The 20,535-nt window shown below is 47.8% G+C and overlaps 1 protein-coding gene across 2 annotated transcripts in view; it reads right to left on the bottom strand.

The window, feature by feature from the left end:
• The window catches only part of LOC143114425 (helicase ARIP4-like), a 51,812-nt gene that overhangs the window by 3,892 nt on the left and 27,385 nt on the right, over positions 1-20,535 (bottom strand). For both annotated transcript variants that reach the window (XM_076276013.1, XM_076276014.1), the window contains 19 exons: positions 13,055-13,280; positions 11,429-11,565; positions 10,429-10,563; positions 8,507-8,751; positions 8,037-8,219; positions 7,371-7,504; positions 5,877-6,073; positions 5,197-5,539; positions 4,899-5,076; positions 4,437-4,649; positions 4,155-4,273; positions 3,688-3,800; positions 3,225-3,324; positions 2,910-3,115; positions 2,083-2,264; positions 1,546-1,742; positions 928-1,133; positions 265-354; positions 37-123 (listed from right to left, as the gene is read on the bottom strand). In XM_076276013.1, coding sequence (XP_076132128.1) covers positions 37-123; positions 265-354; positions 928-1,133; positions 1,546-1,742; positions 2,083-2,264; positions 2,910-3,115; positions 3,225-3,324; positions 3,688-3,800; positions 4,155-4,273; positions 4,437-4,649; positions 4,899-5,076; positions 5,197-5,539; positions 5,877-6,073; positions 7,371-7,504; positions 8,037-8,219; positions 8,507-8,751; positions 10,429-10,563; positions 11,429-11,565; positions 13,055-13,280 — 3,291 coding nt within the window. The remainder of the gene's footprint in view (positions 1-36; positions 124-264; positions 355-927; positions 1,134-1,545; positions 1,743-2,082; positions 2,265-2,909; positions 3,116-3,224; positions 3,325-3,687; positions 3,801-4,154; positions 4,274-4,436; positions 4,650-4,898; positions 5,077-5,196; positions 5,540-5,876; positions 6,074-7,370; positions 7,505-8,036; positions 8,220-8,506; positions 8,752-10,428; positions 10,564-11,428; positions 11,566-13,054; positions 13,281-20,535) is intronic.

Genomic DNA, 20,535 nt, shown 5'->3' with positions numbered 1-20,535 from the left:
CAGAGAGAGAGGAATAGATGGTTTGTTGGTCACTACCTTTATCAGTGGCTAAGCCTTCCTGTTTAGGCTTTCCAGCTGCTCGGACTGCAAAGATTCTTCCATCACAGGTCCTGATGTAGGTCCCTACGTTACGCACAAACACACACACACACACACACACACACACAAAAGTCAAAACATTATCCTTTGGAGACAAGTCCTTTTCTTGCTTGAAGTTGATCTGTTGTTTGAAGTGAATTGAGTTTTGTGAGTGATGCTGCTTACCTTTAGTTCCTCTGATGACATGGATGCTCTCTCCCGCAGGTATCCGGGTCTGGACGTCTTTAGTGCTGTTGGTACCCGGAATGACAATGTCTGTGTAGGATAGTCAGAAAGAGTAGCGTTACCATCTGAACAAAACATCCCAAAGATGTTACTTTTAATATAGAGGGGACAAGCACGCCTATGCTTATTCAAGTACAATACATCCACCAGTTCAACTTCTAGGTTTGGCCTGATTAGTATTAACCAATGTCCTGCATTTGAATATTTCACTACATCTTTTTATGCCACAGTTGTGTAGCCTGGGAATACTCATACGACCTTTCGGCAAATTTGGCATTTGTGCTGCAGGTCCGTTTGGCCACGAGGCCATTGAAGCCAATGTACCCAAAACACGGGCACGCAAATACAATCGCTAATCCGGCACGGACGTGTATTTGAAATTGAGTACGCAACTGCATTTAAAACCTTCATTTACACGATTGCTACACTTTTGACACGATTTTGTAAGAGTTTAATGTACCAATTTAAGTTTAATTTCACTGCTAGATATGCCCCTGCAGGAAGTCATAAGTCAGTGAACATTTTCCAGACCCACTCCCAATCGTCCAATCTCTGACATGGTTGTTGCTGCAGTGGTACGTGTTTAAATGCCTGTGCATCTACCTGTGGTGGTGACGATCTTCTGGACAAACACGCCAGCTTTCTGCAGATTGTTGAGGTTGAAGCTCAGAGCCGAGTTGGAGCTTGCAGAAGCGGAGGAGGCAGGGCCTGTTCCCTGGGACGCTTGCCGTGGCGCCATTGGAACCGGAGTCGACTGGACGGGCCGGACACTGGCCATCGGCTTCTCCTCCTGCCTTGGTGGAGGTCGCCTGGTCAAGAAGAGCACAATTTAAGAATACAAAGGACAAGAACCACACAGAGAAACACTGAACGTTAAGGCTCATAAGAGAAACACTGGAAGTTAAGGCTCTTAAGGTTCAGTTTCAAAAGTAGCAAAAGTCCGCTCAGCAATCAGACTCCTTAACACTACAAAATTGATCATCTGAACAATTTATTTATTTACTTTTTTGTTTTGATTTTCTTTCTGTTCTCCTTAACTGGATTGAGTAACAATCTGTAACAACAATTACCACCAACAATTATCATCTATCATCTATCATCTAACATCTATCTATCTATCTATCTAGTATCTATCTAAAACATCTCTGTGAGTCTGCTGTATATTTCAGCAGCTGTGAGTGAGTCTGGTGTCGTGTCTGCCTTCAGATTAAAATAACTCACCAGTTGCGCTGGCTAAAGGCTGGGATGTTGGTGAGGCTCTGGTCACTGGCAGGGTAGTAGTGGGCATAGGAGGGGCGCGTATAGGGCACAGATGCCCGCTTCTCCACCTCGTAGCCCTTCTTAGCAGCTTTCTTCTCCGCCTTGGACAGTTTGAGATCACGACGGTCTATCAGCAGAGACTCGTGATGGAAAGGTTGCTGGAAACGATGAAGGAGAAGAAGAGGGAAAAATGAGAATAATGGCTAATTGGTTGACATCCTCCCTCTGAGTGGATTTATATCAATCCTTCACTTTGTGCTACTAATAAAAAATACCAGCTTTTAATTACAATTTAATGAAAATAACTGTAATTATAATAATAATTATAATTCCTGAATTGGTTCAAATGTGAACTAAGTGATCATTAATTATAACATCAGGAGCCATCAATTGAAAGTGTATCTCTCTTAATTTATCGCAGAGCCTGCTTGGCAGTTATCATCACAGTGCCTGTGTGTGTGCTAGTTGCTAGTCGTTGTTGTTGTTGTGTGTGGTCACCTTGGTGATGAGGTGGGGGTAGCGTTGGCAGGCCTGTTTGATGACCAGCTCCATGTCCTGCTGCGACTGCAGCAGCCTGGCTGACTCGTCCGGCTCCGGTTCCTCCTCCACAAAGTGCAGCAGGGACTCCACCTCCCGCCGAGTGAACGTCAGTACGGGGTTCAGGTCGTCCACCACGCGGTCTAAACGGAGACGTCCAGGGTTAACCAACATACACACACACACACACACACAACACACACACACACCTCATTCTCTCTCTCTCTCACACACACACACACACAAACACACACCTCATGCCCACTAACTGTATTAAAAGCTGTATTAAATGGGGACCAAGTACCAACTCTATCCATGATCTGATTAATGTGACTCCCCTCTGTCCCCTCCAGCTGAGTGTACACCCATCCTATTCTACTGCACACCCATCCTATTCTACTGCACACCCATCCTATTCTACTGCACACCTATCCTATTCTACTGCGAATCAGCTGTTTGTCTGTGGCACTCAGTCAGTTAGTCTGCCCCCTGACCACTCTCAGTGCGTGGCGCTCTCCCTCACACACTCTCTGTCTCGCCCTCTGGGGTGAAGTGGGCTCCACTCTCTGAAGTACTCTCAGCAAGAGAGAGAGAGGCGCTTGTGTGTGTGTATGTGTGTGTGAGGTGCTGCCCACTGAGCTAACCAGGAAAGCGTGACTGAGGCTCATCTTTTTAATGGTCTGCACTCAGTGCAGGCAGTGCCGATGAATTGTGCCCCTGTGTGCTCCATACAGTAGTCTGTCTGTCTGTTATTCCTTTCTCCCATTAGGACTCAGTGTTGTTTTTACCTGACATGCCCTGTTTGGAGATCTGCCTGTCGTAGATCTTCTTCTCCAGGGTGAAGTCACACACCAGCCGGTAGATGTGACAGGGCTTCCGTTGCCCGTAGCGATACACCCGACACACCGCCTGTGCGTCGTGGCAAGGGTTCCAGGAGGCGTCGAACACCACCACACGGTTCGCACCGATCAAGTTCACCCCGAGGCAGCCAGCCCTAAAAAACGACGGCAGAAATGTTGATCTGTGTGTGGTCATGGTGACGACGTGTGCATGTGTAAATGGGTCAGTATGTCTGTGCGTGTGTGAGTGGGTGTATGTGTTACCTGGTGGATAGCAGAAAGACCAAGGTTGAGGTGTTTGCTGGATCGTTGAACTGGTTTATGAGTCTCTCCCTTTCAGAGGCAGACGTGCTTCCATCCAATCCTGCTGAGCCACATGCTTGGTGTCAGATAGACAGCTACATAGGCATGGCAAGTAACTTTACACTTCATACACAGACTCGACATGGGGAAGTTACTCTATGACACATCAAAACATGAGCCCTTTAAGACAGACAAAGAAAACTGCAATGTAGCGTCACCACAAGGACGCAACCTTATACAACCCCAAAGCAGTTCAATGACAAAAGACAGCCACTAGATGGCGATATATACTTCTGCTGTCTCTGCCCCCAAAATAACAACAGCTCTTGGAGCGCTTTGAACTAGGTAGCTATGGGTCTGGATAAAGACTCCATGACAACAGTGGTCACTATAGGACCACTTACGGTAGAACCAGACCACTTACGGTAGTAGTTGACGTTGCGAACCCAGTTCTGTTTCAGACTGGATGCCCTGGTTTCAGGCATCATTCTCTTGGCCAAAAACTCCTCGATAACTGATAGAGTGGACAGGCTTTGACTGCAAAGAAAAGAATGAAAGATGAGGGAAGTGATAGAGTTAGATAAGGCAAGTAATGTCATGAGATTCATATTTCGTTGCGATTAAGCATTTGTATCTAAATTAAATCTTGTATTTTGCATATGAATGGTGTGAGTGTGTGTGCGCACCTTTGTGTGTGTGTCTTTGTGTCAATGTATGAGAGAGTGAGTGAGTGAGTAAGTTTATGTGTGTTTGTGTGGTGTGTTTGTCAATATGTGTGTCTGTGTCTGTGTGTGTGCATTTGGGCGTGCTTGTTTTGTGTATTGTGTTTGTGTGTGTTTGTGTGTGTTTGTATGTGAGTGTGTGTGTATATACAGATGAGTATTTCCATACCTGAAGACCAGGATTTTGTCGCCATTCCTAACACTCTCATCAATAAGATGGAACAGCAGCACCATCTTGGCAGAGTTCTCCAAAAGCCCAGTCTTGTAATCAGCCATGATGTCCTTTGCCTGACAAAGGTACATGTTTAAAGGCACTAATTCATCAATGGTAGCCACACTTGCATGACCCACAAACTGAACAAATGAATAGGCTATCGTCTAATCAGACAGTATGCTTACAAAGTGTATGACCACGTAAAACATAACGTAAAACAAGTGAGAGGGGGCTCACCCATTCGTAGGAGAGGACCTGGTTGGCCCTCTCTTGCAGGGCGGAGAGGCTGAGCCCTCCCTCACTGCTGGTCATCTCTGCCTGCTTGCTCTTCTGGTTGGGGGCAGGGCAACGGTTCTGGTTGGTGGTGATGTCGTCCAGGTCCAAGTCCTGCTCATTGGCCAGGTTTTCCTTCTGTAACGCCTCATAGAGGACATCTGGATGGTTCCAGATCTGAAAGTACAACAGATGGCACGTTGAGCATCAGACAAGTTCGTACCGGTAGATTCACTTAAAAATAATAATGGGCTTTCAACTTTCTCAGTTTTCCTCATTGAGTGACTTAGACACTTTTAAGTCACACACACACACACACAATCATTCTTTCCATCTCTCTCTGTCTGTCTGTCTCTCTCTGAATTAAACTTAATTTGAGGAAATCCACACACACACACACACACACACACACACACACACACACACCTTGCAGCAGACGCAGAAGGCCTTGAGGGGGTTGAGGCTGAGCCAGCCGCTGTTGCCGGCCTCTTGGAAGCGGTTCATGAACTCTGTGTACAGCGCCCTCTGCAGGGGGGACAGGCGCACCAGGATGACGTGCTCCTGCTTCGGCGGCAGCTGGGAGCGCAGCACGTCGTGACCCCGCCTGGGAAACACACGTTCAACACAGACTTGCCGTTTAGGAAGGCACGACTCGACAACAATACACATCACTAATGTATGTATGCGTGCGTGCGTGAGAATCTTTCTCTGCCTCTCTCCCTACCTCTGCACGAAGCCCTCCAGCAGGCTGTGCAGCACGTGGCTACGGTAGCGCATGAGCCGTAGATCCTCGGGTGTGCTGTCCACGCACTGCCCGTTCAGAATGGGCCGCTCGAACATGTTGCTGAACTCCTGCCGCGTGCCCAGGAAGTCGGGCCGCACAAAGTCCACCATGCACCAGTATTCGATCAGGTTGTTCTGCAGCGGGTAGCCCGTCAGAACCGCGCGACGCCGCGTGCGGATGCCCTTGAGCGCCTGCGACGTGCTTGCGTGGCAGTTCTTGATGCGGTGGCCCTCGTCGCAAATCACCACGTCAGGTCCAGGCCAAGACAGAGCCTTCTCAATGCCTGGGAAAGGGTCAGTCAAACAGTCATTCATAGTACCAAACTTAGACAGATGCATTAGCAGTAGCCAGCAGCCATAAGTAGTAAGGTCTGATAACAGATCATATAGACCATCCAGATTGTGATCATATAGACCATCCATGTGTTTGTTTTAAGGCACTGCAATTTGACAGATGCATATTAAAGATAGCAGACTATTTTTTACAGCCTAAATATTTACATGATTACCAAATATATTCCCACAGTTGGGTTTAAAAAGATAGGAACGGAATAAGATGCTATCCAATGGGCCATCAGCTGTGATTGGCTGCGGAGGAGATTGATTGGCAGCAGGACCAACCTTTCAGCAGCTCCTGCTGGCGGTCCTCCTCGTCCAGGTCAATGACGACCGGCCCGGTGGGCTTCTTGGCTTTCTTCTTGCGGCCAGCCACGAAGCTCTTCTTGAGCGACAGCAGCCGGTACATTTCGTAGCCCATTAGCAGCACACCGCCGTCCCTGTGCCAGTCCTCCACCACCTTGGCACGGGCCGCCGTGGTTCTGATTAGTGGGAGAGAGGAAAAAAACATCCGTTTATGCAAACGCCATAAACACACGTGACTGTAGTGATCTCAAAACGAGGACACACGTGGCTTTAGAATCTCAGCCTTTCTGTGTCATGTACGTTTGGGTCAGTGTCTGTCTGTTCACTTCTGCTCAGTTAACCACGCACAACAATGAGAGAGGCCGATAAATGGATGAAGAAAACACAGGAAGGAAGAAAGATAGACAGACAGACAGGCAGGCAGGTCATAAGGAGAACTACTGAGCTCTGTCCCCACTTGTATAAACCTAAAGGAGAGCACTTTCACGAACTCTGATGAAGTGTTGTGGCATATGTGAGTGGAGGGGGCTGGGGCAAAAACAGATAAGAAGAGCAAAGAGAGAAAGATGGAGAAAGTGAAAAAGGAAGAGTGAGAATGAGAGAGAGAAATAGAGAGAGAACACAGAGAGAGCGTGGAGTGCAGAGGAGCAGCTGTGAGTGGGCTGTGAGCGCTCTGTACACGCCCAGGCGCTGAAACTGTGAAGAGTGAGTCATCAAACATTCATCAGGCCGGCGAGAGCCCTTCTGCCCGAGCACAGACGCTCACAGGGGGGCAGGAGCGGGACTCTCCGCCAAACTGCGCGAGCTAAGGGGGGGGGGGGGACCTCATGTGCTGCCGTCTGTTTGGCAGCCATCTGACTGTATGGTACTGATTGCTCCTCAGAAACAGTTAGAAAATTGTCTTCAATATAATGACAGCTTGAGTTTGTTTTAAGGCAATAACTGGGAACATGTTTCAAATGAACCAATGTACATATGCAATTAACCTGAACTTGGCAAATGGTGTTAAGTGGTAAACTCTCAATTGAAGAAAGTTTAGGTTGCAGGAGCGGGTGGTGTGGTCCGTACTTAGCACTCTACTAAAAAGCAAATGTGCGCAGGGCCTACACAGCTTTTGCAATCTGTGTGCAGGACATTGGATCCACATTCAAACTGTCCACATGACCAAAACCCTAGTAGGAGATGTGGAGCCCGGACCAGAACATGTGATGTGATGAACGTGGTGCTTCCAGAACATTAACCCTTAAAGGAGTACCGTCACACCGGTGTGATGGGAATGTTGAGAAATGAACGTTCTAAAGAATATCTGGGTTCACTGAATTCAACATAGAATTTTAGAACCTTCAATTGTTGCGGAACTTAGAATGTTCAAAAACCTACACCTTTAAGGGTTAAGGACGGATCTTTATGAGACCTGCGGACAGTAGCCCCCCTCCCTCGAGTGATGCCAGAGGTGATGGCGTGGTGGCTTACTTGTGCTCGTCGTTGAGGATGTGGACCTTGAAGGAACGTGGCGTAGCGTGGGCGGGGTCAGTGTTGGGAGGCAGGGCCTCAGCGGGCGGGACCCAAAGGTTGAACTCCGACAGCCAGTTCTGAAGCGTGTTCACCTGCAGGACGCAACAACAGGAAGGGTAGAGTGAGAGAGAGAGAAAGGGGGGGGAGACAGAGGAGGAAGAGAACGAGGAGGAGAGAACATTTGGAAAGAAAGAAAAAAGGACAGAAACGACAGATAGAAGAGGGAGAGGGAGAGAAAGAGAGAGAAACCAGGACAGAAACAAGGAAAGGAAATGAAGGAAATGAAGTCAGTCCATAGATCAATATGGATGCAGTGTGTACAACAAAACACAAATATAAACACACACATTCTTACACATACACACACATCCTTATGCACACACACACACACACACACATCCTTACGCATACACACACACACACACACATCCAATATGCACACACACACACACACACACACACACACACACACACACACACATCCTTACACATACACACACACACACATTGTTATGCACACACACACACACACACACACACACACACACACACACACACACACACATCGTTATGCACACACACACACACACACACACACACACACACACACACACACACACTCACAGGGACTATGGCGAGGACGGTGTGAGCTTCAGTATGGCGCAGTAGGATGTCGATGAAGGAGATGACCTGAAGGGTTTTGCCCAGGCCCATGCTGTGGGCCAGGATGCAGCCGAAGCCACTGCTGCTCTTGAAGCGCTCCACCGACTCCACCAGATTGTCATACAGAAATCTGATCCCACCGATCTATACAGACATACAGCCAGACAGAGACAGAGGAAGAGGGAGGGAGGGAGGGAGGCAGAGGGAAAGAGAGAGAGTTGGAAGAGGGGATGTGAGAGTAGACAAGAAAGCAGAAGAAAGAAGAGGGAGGATAAAAAACAAAGACAAATGGAGTTTTGTAAAGTGTAGAGTTATTACTCTTTTATTGACATTGATATCATTATGAATTTGATATTCGCACTACACTTATTGAGGCCTGAAAGACTAAAATGTCAGTCTGAAGCCCAGTAACACACAGGTGTGCTGGTTACCTGGTGGGGCTTGACCACTCTGGCCAGCTGGGGGGAGAGGTAGATGTCACTCTCATCGGCTGGGTGATTGACGTTAACCAGGACACGCCCCTGAGCGTCTGGTTGGTTAAGGTTGTCGTTGGCGTGCGCGCCGCAGCTCTCCTCAGTGCCAGGGCCCGCCTCTTCCTCCTCTTCTTCGTCCTCATTGGTTGCTCCTCTGCTGGTGTGCAGGGAGTCATCTTCACTGGAACTCAGCTCAATCACATCTGAACGAACACACACACACACACACACACACACACACACACAGTGAATATCTCATCCTTTTTATCATTTAAGCATCATCCATCACCAAGGTCAAGCGCAACTGAGAAGCTTAAGCTTCATCAGCGGGCTTTTCATGCCTTGACCACCATTATAATATTGTTACGAGACGGATGATTAGACCTCCACTGGGCTCAGAACCACCTGCTGGTGTTTGGAGAGCCCTGTCTGTCTGAGCACAGATGAGAAACTACACTGACAAGGCTTTTGATTTATCCCTTTAAATATGGGGGGGGGGGGCAACTTTCAAAAGGCGCACAAAAAGACAAAAATACTTTGAACCCTTTTACAAGGCAGACTCCCCCATACATATCATTATATACATAACACACTGCACTCTTAACGGGTAAATGCCGCTCAGTTAATGGATGACCTAACCTTGTGCTTTACCTGGAAACAGATCCCGTATACGTCCTAAATACTGAGTAGTGCACGTTGGGGCAAAAATGCATTTCAAAACTTTCCGTTACACAAGGCAGGTTATAAAACCAATCTGTTACATGCATAACCAGGGCACAAGGTCTATTTTATAATTGTGATGCAAAATTACACAAGTGTGAAAGTATGTGTTTAACATGGTACATAAGAAATGGGGGTAGGGCAGACAGATGAAACAGTGAATGTGTATGTACTACATGTGGTGATGTGTGTGGTGTGTGTGTGTGTGTGTGTGTGTGTGTGTTATATAACTCTCTGAATGGGCGGTTACACAAGCTGGATTACACTGTGAGAGAAAGGGTTATATAAGCCAGCAAAAAAGTCATGACTGCGAGCTGGCACCCAACCAGCGTTAGCCACACCTCTGCCCCAAAGACCTACTTCTTGTCTCCAGTGCACTGTCTTACTTCTGTGAACCCTTTCTTTCTGTCTTTTGCATGCAAGCGCACCGCACACACACACACGCACACACACACACGCACACACACACACACACTAAAAGACATTTTAATGAATTCCCACAAATATATGTGTGTGTGTGTGTGTGTGTGTGTGTGTGTGTGTGTGTGTGTGTGTGTGTGTGTGTGTGCGTGTGTGTGTGCTGAAAAAAGCCCACAGAATTCAGGAACTATTTAAACTTGGCCTTAACCATGTGTGTGTGTGTGTGTGTGTGTGTGTGTGTATTTGTGTAGTGTTGTTACTTGGGGGACAGCACAAGCTGTACCCAGGAAGGATTTACATAGTGTTCTGTTCCTCAAGTTCAATCCAAATCCAGTTTCTACTTTCACTGCCTCCCCAGCACTCCAAATGTGTGTGTGTGTGTACATGTGTGTGTGTCTGTGTGTGTGTGTGTCTGTGTGTCTGTGTGCGAGTGATTAATTGTGGACTGTGAAACATGACTGGCATTACTGACATTAGCATTGAGGATCTTCGTCTCATGGGAATGTGTGGCTCTCTGTCTGACCGGCCAAAAGGATGACACCCAAACACACTTAAAAATATCCTCCCCGAAATATCAAACTCGCGCCCTAAGCTGCAGATAAGCACTCCATTTAGGGAGCATGTCTTATCTTTATGGGTGACGCGAGCAGGGATTTTGCTGTGCCTGTGTGTGTGTGTGTGTGTGTGTGTGTGTGTGTGTGTGTGTGTAGGTGTGTATGATGTGGGTAACACAGACTTACCTTCTTTAGCAGTGAGCGTTGAGAGCGGCGATGCCTTGCCATCGTCCTCACAGGTGTCTAGGCTGCTGGTGCTGGTGTCTAGACAGATTAGCTCTTGTTTAGACACCTGAGCAGATGCACTCAGGGACTCGTCTCCTGGAGAAGAGGAAGCGAAGAGGGGGGAAGAAAGAGAGAGAGAGCGAGAGAGAGAGAAGAAGGGAAAGAGAGAACAGGGGACAGTTTAAAAAATGTGTCCTCCACCTCCCCATCCCATGTGGGATATGTGTGCCATTCAACACCATCACATCCTGGGGAGCCACGACCCCTCCATGACCCCTACTAAGGTCTAAGTCTGCCTTATGCCTACACTGGTAGACATGTGGCGGGAGAGCTCTTTGATCACCAGACAGACCTGCAGCAGGAGCGCTAACGCATGCAGGTCACGCAGTCTCCCCTCTGTTCCTCTGCCATCCTCCCCTGGGTGTGTAAGTGTGTGTGTGTGTGTGTGTGTGTGTGTGTGTTTGGGGCCCCTGCTCTCACAGCGGGAGGTCCTGCTGCAGTAATAGGATCGTGCTCCCCCTGGTCCAGGGCTGCATCTATTGACACGGCTGACTGTGTTTGTGTGTGTGCTGACCCAGGAGCATGTGATAAAGTTTAGGCCCCTGTGGTGCAGGATGGGTGACCTTTCCTGTGGGGGTCACCTGAGCGCCCCTGTGTGTGTTCCTTAATGTGTCAGTGTGTATGTGTGTGTGTATGCATGTATGCGCGTGTGTGTGTGTGTGTGTGTGTGTGTGTGCATGGTGGTTTAACTATTTTCCAGAGTCTATATAGTAAGCTAGATAGACAGTGTGTTTTTGTGCATGTGTCTGGACAGTCTGATGCAAGTCTAAGATGCCTGATCTTATATTGCCTAGCAAATGGTGACAAGCTGAAAAAACAGACAGGGCTGTTGTGTGTGTGTAAGGGGTCTGCTTCTAAGGATTTTCTAGCTGGTCTGTATGTGTGTGTGTGTGTGTGTTACCTGGTGTTTGGGAGTAGGCTGAGGGTGAGCCTGAGGGGAGGTCTTTCCTCTGCTGTTCCAGACGCCTCCGTCTTTCTAGCTCCTCCTGCTGGGCAGTCTTAGTGCCTGTTTCCAGCTGATGCTCCCGCAGCAGCTTCCTACAGACACGCAGAGAGGAGAGAGGGAGAGAGATATGGAAAGGTAGAAGACAGAAAGAGAGAGGGGGAGAGAGATGTCAGAATGGGCCTGGGGCATCCCTGCTCATGATGTGTAGACAGACTGAAGCGTGCCAGATCACATGGGGATAAGAGCATTCTGAGAGTGTGTGAGTGCATCTGTGTTTGAGACTTTGTGTGTGTGTGTTTAGTCTTTAATATAAGAGAGCTGTAATCCCACACAGCGCAGTACTGTTGCCAGGCGGCCTTCCAAGCAATGAGTAACAAGGGTTTGCAGACTGAAGGCTCTCTCCCACACACACACACACACACACACACACACACACAGTTAGAGTGAGGATAAAACTAGAGAGCCTGGGGCTTAAGTAGCAGACCAGTTTTGCGCTATGTTGCTACAGGGGGAATTGGTTGGAGAGTTAGGCTGTCAGAGTGAGGAGGAGGAGGAGGAGGTAGCCACTGGGGTTTAAGCTTAAGGTTGGTGTGGGTTGGTAAAGTTAGATGGAGAGGACCAGAATTAGGGTTACAGACCTGCATATTACTTACTGTGGTTATATGGACGGGGTACTAAGAGGTAGTGATGGGCAAATGAAGCTTTGGTGAACCACTAAACCACAGCAGTGTGAAGCTAGCAACACTAATGAAAAAATCCAATATGGCTGCCACATGTAGATTTTTCAACATAAAAGTCCTTACCCAAACCAGTATATGTAACCAAAAATATTGGTTTGCTAAGGACTTTTATGTTGAAAAATGTATGTGTGGCGGCCATCTTTTTGCTTTTCAGCTAGTGTCGCTAGGTTCACAATGCTGTGGTTCAGTGGTTCACCAAAGCTTCATTTGCCCATCACTACTAAGAGGCCTGGGGGCAGTGGAGTTACTGTAGCCAGGTTTGGTTCTGGGGGCAGTGGAGTTACTGTTGCCGGGTTTGGTTCTGGAGGCAGTGGAGTTACTGTAGCCAGGTTTGGTTCTGGTTTGATGGAACTAAGCTTTAGGGAACCGCTATGGGGTCTACTGCCCCAAAGGCCAGGCCCCAGAGTGTTCCACTGTTTTGAGTTAACAGAGTCATGACTGCTTTCCCTTTGTTTATGCAATTTGTGTTACATGTTACATATGTTAATAAAAATGTCCTTGTGGCAAGGGCATTTTATTAAAACCTTGCATAACAAATACTTCCAACTGTGGTGGAGGTTTTCTTCCAAATATATGCGGTCAACAACATGGTTTGTCATTAAGAATTATTAATCTAGGCCAAAGGCCTATCTCATAGCTCCACCTACTTGACTTACATCAGTACATCTGATCAAGGTAAGGGACATGCAGTAAGTGGCAAGTCTTGAGAGATTTGGAAGGTTGGCATTTTTGAGGTTTGCAAGGTTGGAGATTTGTGAGAATGGAGTTTGGAGAAAACAGAGAGGTGGGGTGGGATGCGGTGCAGTGGGGTGGGGTGCGGTGACGCGGGTCCTGTACGCACCTGATGTTCCTCCTCAGGTGGGCGGGCTTGGAGCTCCGTTTCTTGGTTCCGCTGAAGGCCAGCGCCGAGGGGCTGTGGCTGGCGGGCCGGGCGGCGGGGCCCGAGGGTGGCTGCGAGGGCGCCTCGCCCGAGGAGGATGTGGACGATGGCGGCGTGCACTGCCATCCCGACGAGTCGCCGCCCTGAGCTTCATTCTCTGAGCTGAACGCAGCGCCCTTTGGCTGGTCTGGAGGAAGGGACAGAGAGAGAAGGAGGTAAAGAAAGAGAGAGTAAGAGAGAAAAAGGAGGAAAGTGACAAGGGGAACATTTTGATAAATATTCACCTTAAAGCAGACACACATAATATTTTAGTTTGGCTTGATTGGTTAAAATTCTCACTTTTTAATAATTATATTACAAACAACAACACACACAAGCATCTAGAAGAGAATGAGTGCACAACAATTCTCCCTCTTGCTACAGATGAGGAGGCCTCCACTGCCATAAACAGCCCAGAAAGTGCTCCATGTTAGGCAACAAACGCGCTGCCACTGACAGCCTCCTTGTGCTGTCTGTCTGTCTGTCTGTCTTGTCTGTCTGTCTGTCTTGTCAGTCTGTCTTGTCTGTCTGTCTTGTCTGTCTGTCTGTCTTGTCTGTCTGTCTTGTCTGTCTGTCTGTCTGTCTGTCTGTCTGTCTTGTCTGTCTGTCTTGTCTGTCTGGTCTGTCTGTCTGTCTGTCTGTCTGTCTCTGGAGAAGCAGTGGCACTGGTACTGCTTGTTCTGGATGACAGCACGGTGACAGGATCAGGTCAAGATGCACTGAGCTAAATCGCAGTTATGCAAGCTGCGCTCATAAATATCTGCTGCTTATGAAACGGGCCCAGGCACAGTCCGCGCAGCGAGAGAGAGAGAGAGAGAGAGAGAGAGAGAGAGAGAGATCGCTCGCTCTGGCCCCCCAAACACATACTCTCAAACACACACACACACTGCCAAGGTTACTGTGGATACAAACATTACTTCAAGTCTGAATCTGGACACGGACACACACACACACACACACACACACACACACACAATCAAGTAACTCTTGGGAAGTTTTATTTTGCTCTACTCTTTACTCGCCTGTGGGAACCCTAACCATATACAGTCATCCCATAAAAAGGTTTCTCAGAAAACACACACACACACACACACACACACACACACACACACACACACACACACACACACACACACACACACACACACACACACACACACACACACACACACACACACAGAGTGAGAGTAGGAAAAAGCAGAAAAAAAACCTGCCAGTTGCTGGAACTCTGCTGCTCAGATGCATGGGCGCCCAGTGGGTCACGGCAGGAGGACAAATCATTTATATAATGCAGCACGGTAGACTGGAGCATGGGGGCTGATGACACCACACAACTAACAACAAATTACATAAAACGCCTCTCAATCTGCTAATGACTGGACCTGTGGAGGCATATAGACCCACAGTGCTGTGCCATGTCTGGCGGAAAAGTCTGCCTCTGTGTGCCTGCTGACACACTTCTCCAACCACGACATGTCTGACCACGCACACAACGTTTACAATGATACAACCACGACATGTCTATGTGACCACGCACACAACGTTTACAATGATACAACCACGACATGTCTATGTGACCACGCACACAACGTTTACAATGATACAACCACGACATGTCTATGTGACCACGCACACAACGTTTACAATGATACAACCACGACATGTCTATGTGACCACGCACACAACGTTTACAATGATACAACCACGACATGTCTATGTGACCACGCACACAACGTTTACAATGATACAACCACGACATGTCTATGTGACCACGCACACAACGTTTACAATGATACAACCACGACATGTCTATGTGACCACGCACACAACGTTTACAATGATATAAGTGTAGAAATGCTATACAGTGTTGTGTAGTAGTGTGTATGTATGTATGTGTGGGAGATAGATAGATTGTGTGTGTGTACTAGATACCGAAAGGTCAGTGGTACAAAGAGGGATTTTTTTTTACGTAGAGCGTCTGCTTTCTGGCCCCATAATCGGTCGCACATCCTGGCAAGAGAGGCACACATCCTGTGCCACGGTACGTCAAAACAGCACAAGAGAGAGGAGATAAGACAAGAGAGAGGGACAGAGGGCAGAGAGATCAGGAACAAGTGGAAGAGATAGTGTAGTCTAGCACACTACAGGCTGGAGAGATAGTCTAGCACACTACAGGCTGGAGAGATAGTCTAGCACACTACAGGCTGGAGAGATAGTCTAGCACACTACAGGCTGAAGGGGATTTGGTCACAGCTTAATACATTCGGATGTTAGAATGGATCACTTTAGATGTTTTTTGCCCCTGATTAGTTAATGTTGTAGACAAACACTCACACATTCACACACACAGACACACACACACACACACACCTCACACCCGCCATCTTAAAGAACACTTACATAACGATTCCTGAAATGCGCCATAGTTCAGAGCACACACACACACACACACACACACACACACACACACACACACACACAGAGCAGTCAGTGAGGGTGGGGAGTAAGTAGCCCCCCTCCTCTTTGTGCTTCCTCTCAGTCCTCCTCTCCTTCTCTCCCTTTCCAGAAATATCTCTTGGCCGAAGCTAACGGAGCCGTGACCCTTATGCAACCAGCGAATCGAAGTGTAAATGAGTGCACACTTGGGCACTTGGGCTAGCTCACACAAATCTCTCAGGTCCTCTCCTCTCCTTTCCACTCCTCTCCTCTCTTGTCTCTCCATCACCTTATCATTTAATCGTTTACACTTCTGCTGCACCCCCCTCTTCTTTCACTCCCGCTTTCTGACCATATTCACAGTCCTCTCCTCCCTCTCCACTCTGTCATTCACATCCCCCTCTTTTTCCTCTTCTCCTCCACCTCACCACTTGTACGGATCACCTTGAAGGAGAAATCCGTCCATTTCTCATAGATCGCCGCTTCTCAAGGTCACCGAGTACTGCCGGTACGAAAAAAACTATGAAAAAAAAAACTAAAATATCAGTTCTTCATAGCTCGAGTTGCTGCAGCCAACAGCTAGAGCTTTCAGGCAGCTACAGCGCTACACTCTGGGGCATGTCTGTGAGCCCCTATGTTCGTGCCCACTAGAGTGTAGCGCTGCCTGGCTGCTTTACCTGTTGATACCTGAAACTCAAGCTCATACCAACAGTACTCTGTGACCTCGAGAAATGGAGATCTATGTGAAAAATTGCTGGATTTCTCCTATAAGTGTGGAGGGAGCAGTAAGAGCCTCTACTATGAAAAGGTGCGGACGACGTGAGAGGTCAGTTGTGTGGCTGTGTTGAATTTAGGGATGCATAGCAACCAAAGGTCTGGACATGTCTAGCGTAATGATGACGCAACGTCTCTCGAGGACCATCAGCAGTGCTCTCGGACAAAGGCATTGATCTTTTCGAGTGGAGACTGGTTTCCTGCGTTTGATAGGTCGGCTTCACTATTTCGCTCTCTTTCTGTCTTTCTTTCACACACACACACACACACACACACCTTCAGGAGAAAGTCCTCACCGTTCTAACAGAGGGGACAAGTGATGGCCAGGTTATGCAATGGAGCCTTACATAATGAACAGAGCGCCATTCACCTCCACTCCGGGACCAAGGAAACCAAAACTCTCTCTCTCTCTTTTTCTGTGTCTCTTTCTCTCTCTCTCTCTCTCTGTGTGTGTGTTTGTGTGTGTGTGTCTCTCTCTCTCTCTGGTGCATGCTACAGTCCATGGGTTTGCATAATGTATGTATTGTACTGCATTCTTAATATTTGTGGCCCTGTACCATTTTCTTCATGTGGACATAAATAAATGGATAAAATGTGTTTATGCCTCTGTCACTGATTGCTTTGAATTGGTCTGAGTCAGAGCTGGCCATTTTCTCTGTATTCTGGGTCCATTCTGTGTGTACTGTATGTGCGTGTTAGAGCTGGCATTCATGCGTGCCATGCCTGATATCATGTGCGCACACAGCTTTGTGTTGTCTGGTCTATGTGGTGCATGTGTGCAGTGGTTATGGAGTTTGGTTTCATGTGTGTGTGAGTGTGTGTATGAGAGAGGGAGAAAGAAAGAAAGACACACACATACCCAGAAACACACACACACACCGAAAACACACCCAGAGAGGGAGAGAGACACACACAGACACACAGAAACACACACACACACACACACACACACACACAGGCTGCTGCAGCAGGACTACCGTGGCAACGATAATCAAACAAAAAGCGTGGCCGCCGTCCAATTATAATCAGAGAGGAGATGAAAGGGGGAGGTGACAGGCGCGTGACGCCACTCTGATGAGGGAGAACATGACCGTTACATAACGCCCCGAGCACAACAAGGATTTGGGTGAGACACTCCTCCTCCCTCCAAAATATGTTCAAGACACACACACACACACACACACACACACACACACACACACACACACACACACACACACACACACACACACACACACACACACACACACACACACACACACACACACACACACACACACACACACACACACACACACACACACACACACACACACAGGAGGATCCATACAAAAACATGCTCAAGGGATGTGACAGTTGGAATGAAATACAGATGAAGAAACTGTTCACTACAAAAAGGTCTGTCCACAGGGGGGAGGATTTGGAAAAAAGATCAAATTTGTTCTTAGATAGAGACAGCTCTCTCTCTCTCACACACACTTTCTATTCTTTTTTCTCTCTTTGTCTCTGTTATTTTAATGTTCTCTTCATAGCAGGGGGAGGGGTGAATTCCTATTCCTGCAAGTGTGCCAGTTTTGGATGCTGTTACTGTCCATCACACAAATACACATTCTCCTTATCTCTCCCTCTCTCTCACACACACTCTCGCTTTCTTTCTCCCTCTCACTCACACACACCGAGAAATAAATGTATGCTCTATGGGCACTCATTCTCTGTGAACACACTCATTGACGATTCCACCTGCGGTGTGGTACCATTCCACTGTTACAAAAGGCTGAATGGGAGAGAAGACAATTAGATTTACAAACACACATGCCTCTGAACACAAGCCTGGGGCGCAGGATAATGTGCAAGTGAAAGTGCACATCGCACATCACACACACACACACGCACGCACACACGCACGCACACACACACGCACACACACACACACACACACACACACACGACACACTTGGCGAAGCACACAAAAGCCTCAATGCTTTATTTAACGTCACATTTACATAAGCTGAGTCCTTATCTACAATAGGAAACCCAGACAGAGAGAAAACAGTAAGTGTGTGCATGTGCGTGTGTTTGCAAGGGGGGCGGGGGTAATTGTGTGCATGTGTGTGTGAGAGAGAGAGAGAGAGAGAGAGAGAGAGAGAGAGAGAGAGAGAGAGAGAGAGAGAGAGAGAGAGAGAGAGAGAGAGAGACAGAGAGAGAGAGAGAGAGAGAGAGAGAGTGGTGGGGGGTGTAGACTGGGAAATGTGGGGAGGGTTTTGTTGGGTTGGGGGCGCATTGAGGAGTCATGGGGTTATGTAACATTGGTGCAACTCGCTGTTTATATAACAGTGCTTTACGGCAAACCAGCGTCACAGCCTGCCGATGACACACAAGCAGGCCATCAGGGGGGAGTGTGTGTGTGTGTGTGTGTGTGTGTGTGTGTGTGTGTGTGTGTGTGAGTGTGTGTGTGTGTGTGTGTGAGTGTCTGGTACCTGCCAAGCCCAAACCACCCTCAACCCCAACCTCCCAATACACGCACGCACAATAAAAAAGAATGGTGTGATCAGGAAAGATGGAAAATCACTGGACACAGTAACCTTGAGTCCCAGTTGCCACCTGACCAGTCAAGGACACACACACACACACACACACACACACACACACACACACACACACGCCTGATGAAAACAAATCACCTGTACAACATGTACAATATGATATCATAAAGCAGGCACTGATGCCAATGTGGGCAAGTCACTTAATACCCCAGTTATACTCATCTGAACTTCAAACATTAACGCTCTACTCCATCGGCTTTGATCACATTCCTGGTGATGGTAATTTTGATACCATAGATTTAATAGAGACCCAGTCAGACCAATAGTATGAAAAATCAGGAACAGAGTTTATTTACAATGATGCGAATCAAGGGAGAGACAGCATGACTTCACCTAAAGATCCATCAGCTGCTCTAACTAGACAAGGAAATAGTTAGGGTTTAAGTATCCTTCCAGGCTGACGGGAGATGGCGTTGGTCATCCCATCTCACGTGGACTACACTGAATCAGACTCTGATTAGTGGCAACCTGGCAATCCGGAGCAGATAGCTGACGCAGCCATGCAGAACAGTGAAACACTGCAAAGTCATAATATTCCTGCTTATCTCTAAACACAGTCACACACAGATATTCACAGGGACAGTACATATATCATACAGTATAGAATCATACTTTTAGTATCAAAGTGACCCACTAATGAGAAATGCAGAACATTAAACCACATATTGGAATATTGGGCATAATGTTCTATTCCACTTTCTCTCACTGGGGAACACGGAGCACATCTAGATGAGAATCAGTTCCTACCTTTAGCCTACACTTTCAACCCCCCCTGATCTCTATGGGGGATCATAGTGAGACCTTCACTGTTGCAATGTAACCCTGTCTCTCCCCCTCCCCCTCCCCCTCTCTGTGCTGGCATGTTTGCATGTTTGTATAAGAAGTCCTTATATAGGTCAGCTGCACACTCAAAATAGTTTTGAGAGATTCACTGGAAATCCCAACAGCTTGGACAGAGCGCACACTCTACACACACACTCTACACACACACGAAGCAGCACTCAAGTACCTCTAACATAGCAAAGTTAAAAATGACACACAAAGACTGGTAAGCCTTTTGGAGTTTCCCCTGAGTATGTCAGAGACTGGGTGGCATGACCCCCCCCACACCCCCCCCAAAAACACACACAAACACACACACACACACAGCCCTACACAAAGGCAGAAGCGGTGGGCTGCACACGGGGAGAACGAGCCCTGGGACGACATTTGGGGTCGAGCGGAGGGCTCAGACACAGGCTAATTGGGGAGACGGCCGACATGGCAGCCTGTCCCTAATTAGAGGACAGTCGGGCGGGCGGGAGGGATGATCGCTCCAGATTCACATCCTCACTCAGTGAACATCTGACCCACTGCTTGCTTGTCCCACTCACCCTCCCTCTTTCCCTCGCACTCTCTCTCTCTTCCTCCCTCCCAGGCTCTTGATCCATTGCTATCCCTCTCTCTCAGTCTCTCTCTCGGTCTCGGTCTCTCTCCGTCTCCATCTCTGTTAGACTGAGTTAGAAACTCGTTGTGAGCTACTGACCCACAGATCTGGTAAATGTGATGTGGAAAAAAACTGCCACCAGTGGCATGGCTCTCTCTCGTTCC

The sequence above is a fragment of the Alosa pseudoharengus genome, unplaced genomic scaffold (assembly GCF_046254945.1).
Source record: "Alosa pseudoharengus isolate Yale_2024_CS ecotype anadromous, Long Island Sound unplaced genomic scaffold, YU_APseudo_1.1 YU_APseudo_1.1_scf_9, whole genome shotgun sequence".
Classification (NCBI taxonomy): Eukaryota; Metazoa; Chordata; class Actinopteri; order Clupeiformes; family Clupeidae; genus Alosa; species Alosa pseudoharengus.
This window is presented reverse-complemented; position numbering and strand designations above follow the sequence as displayed.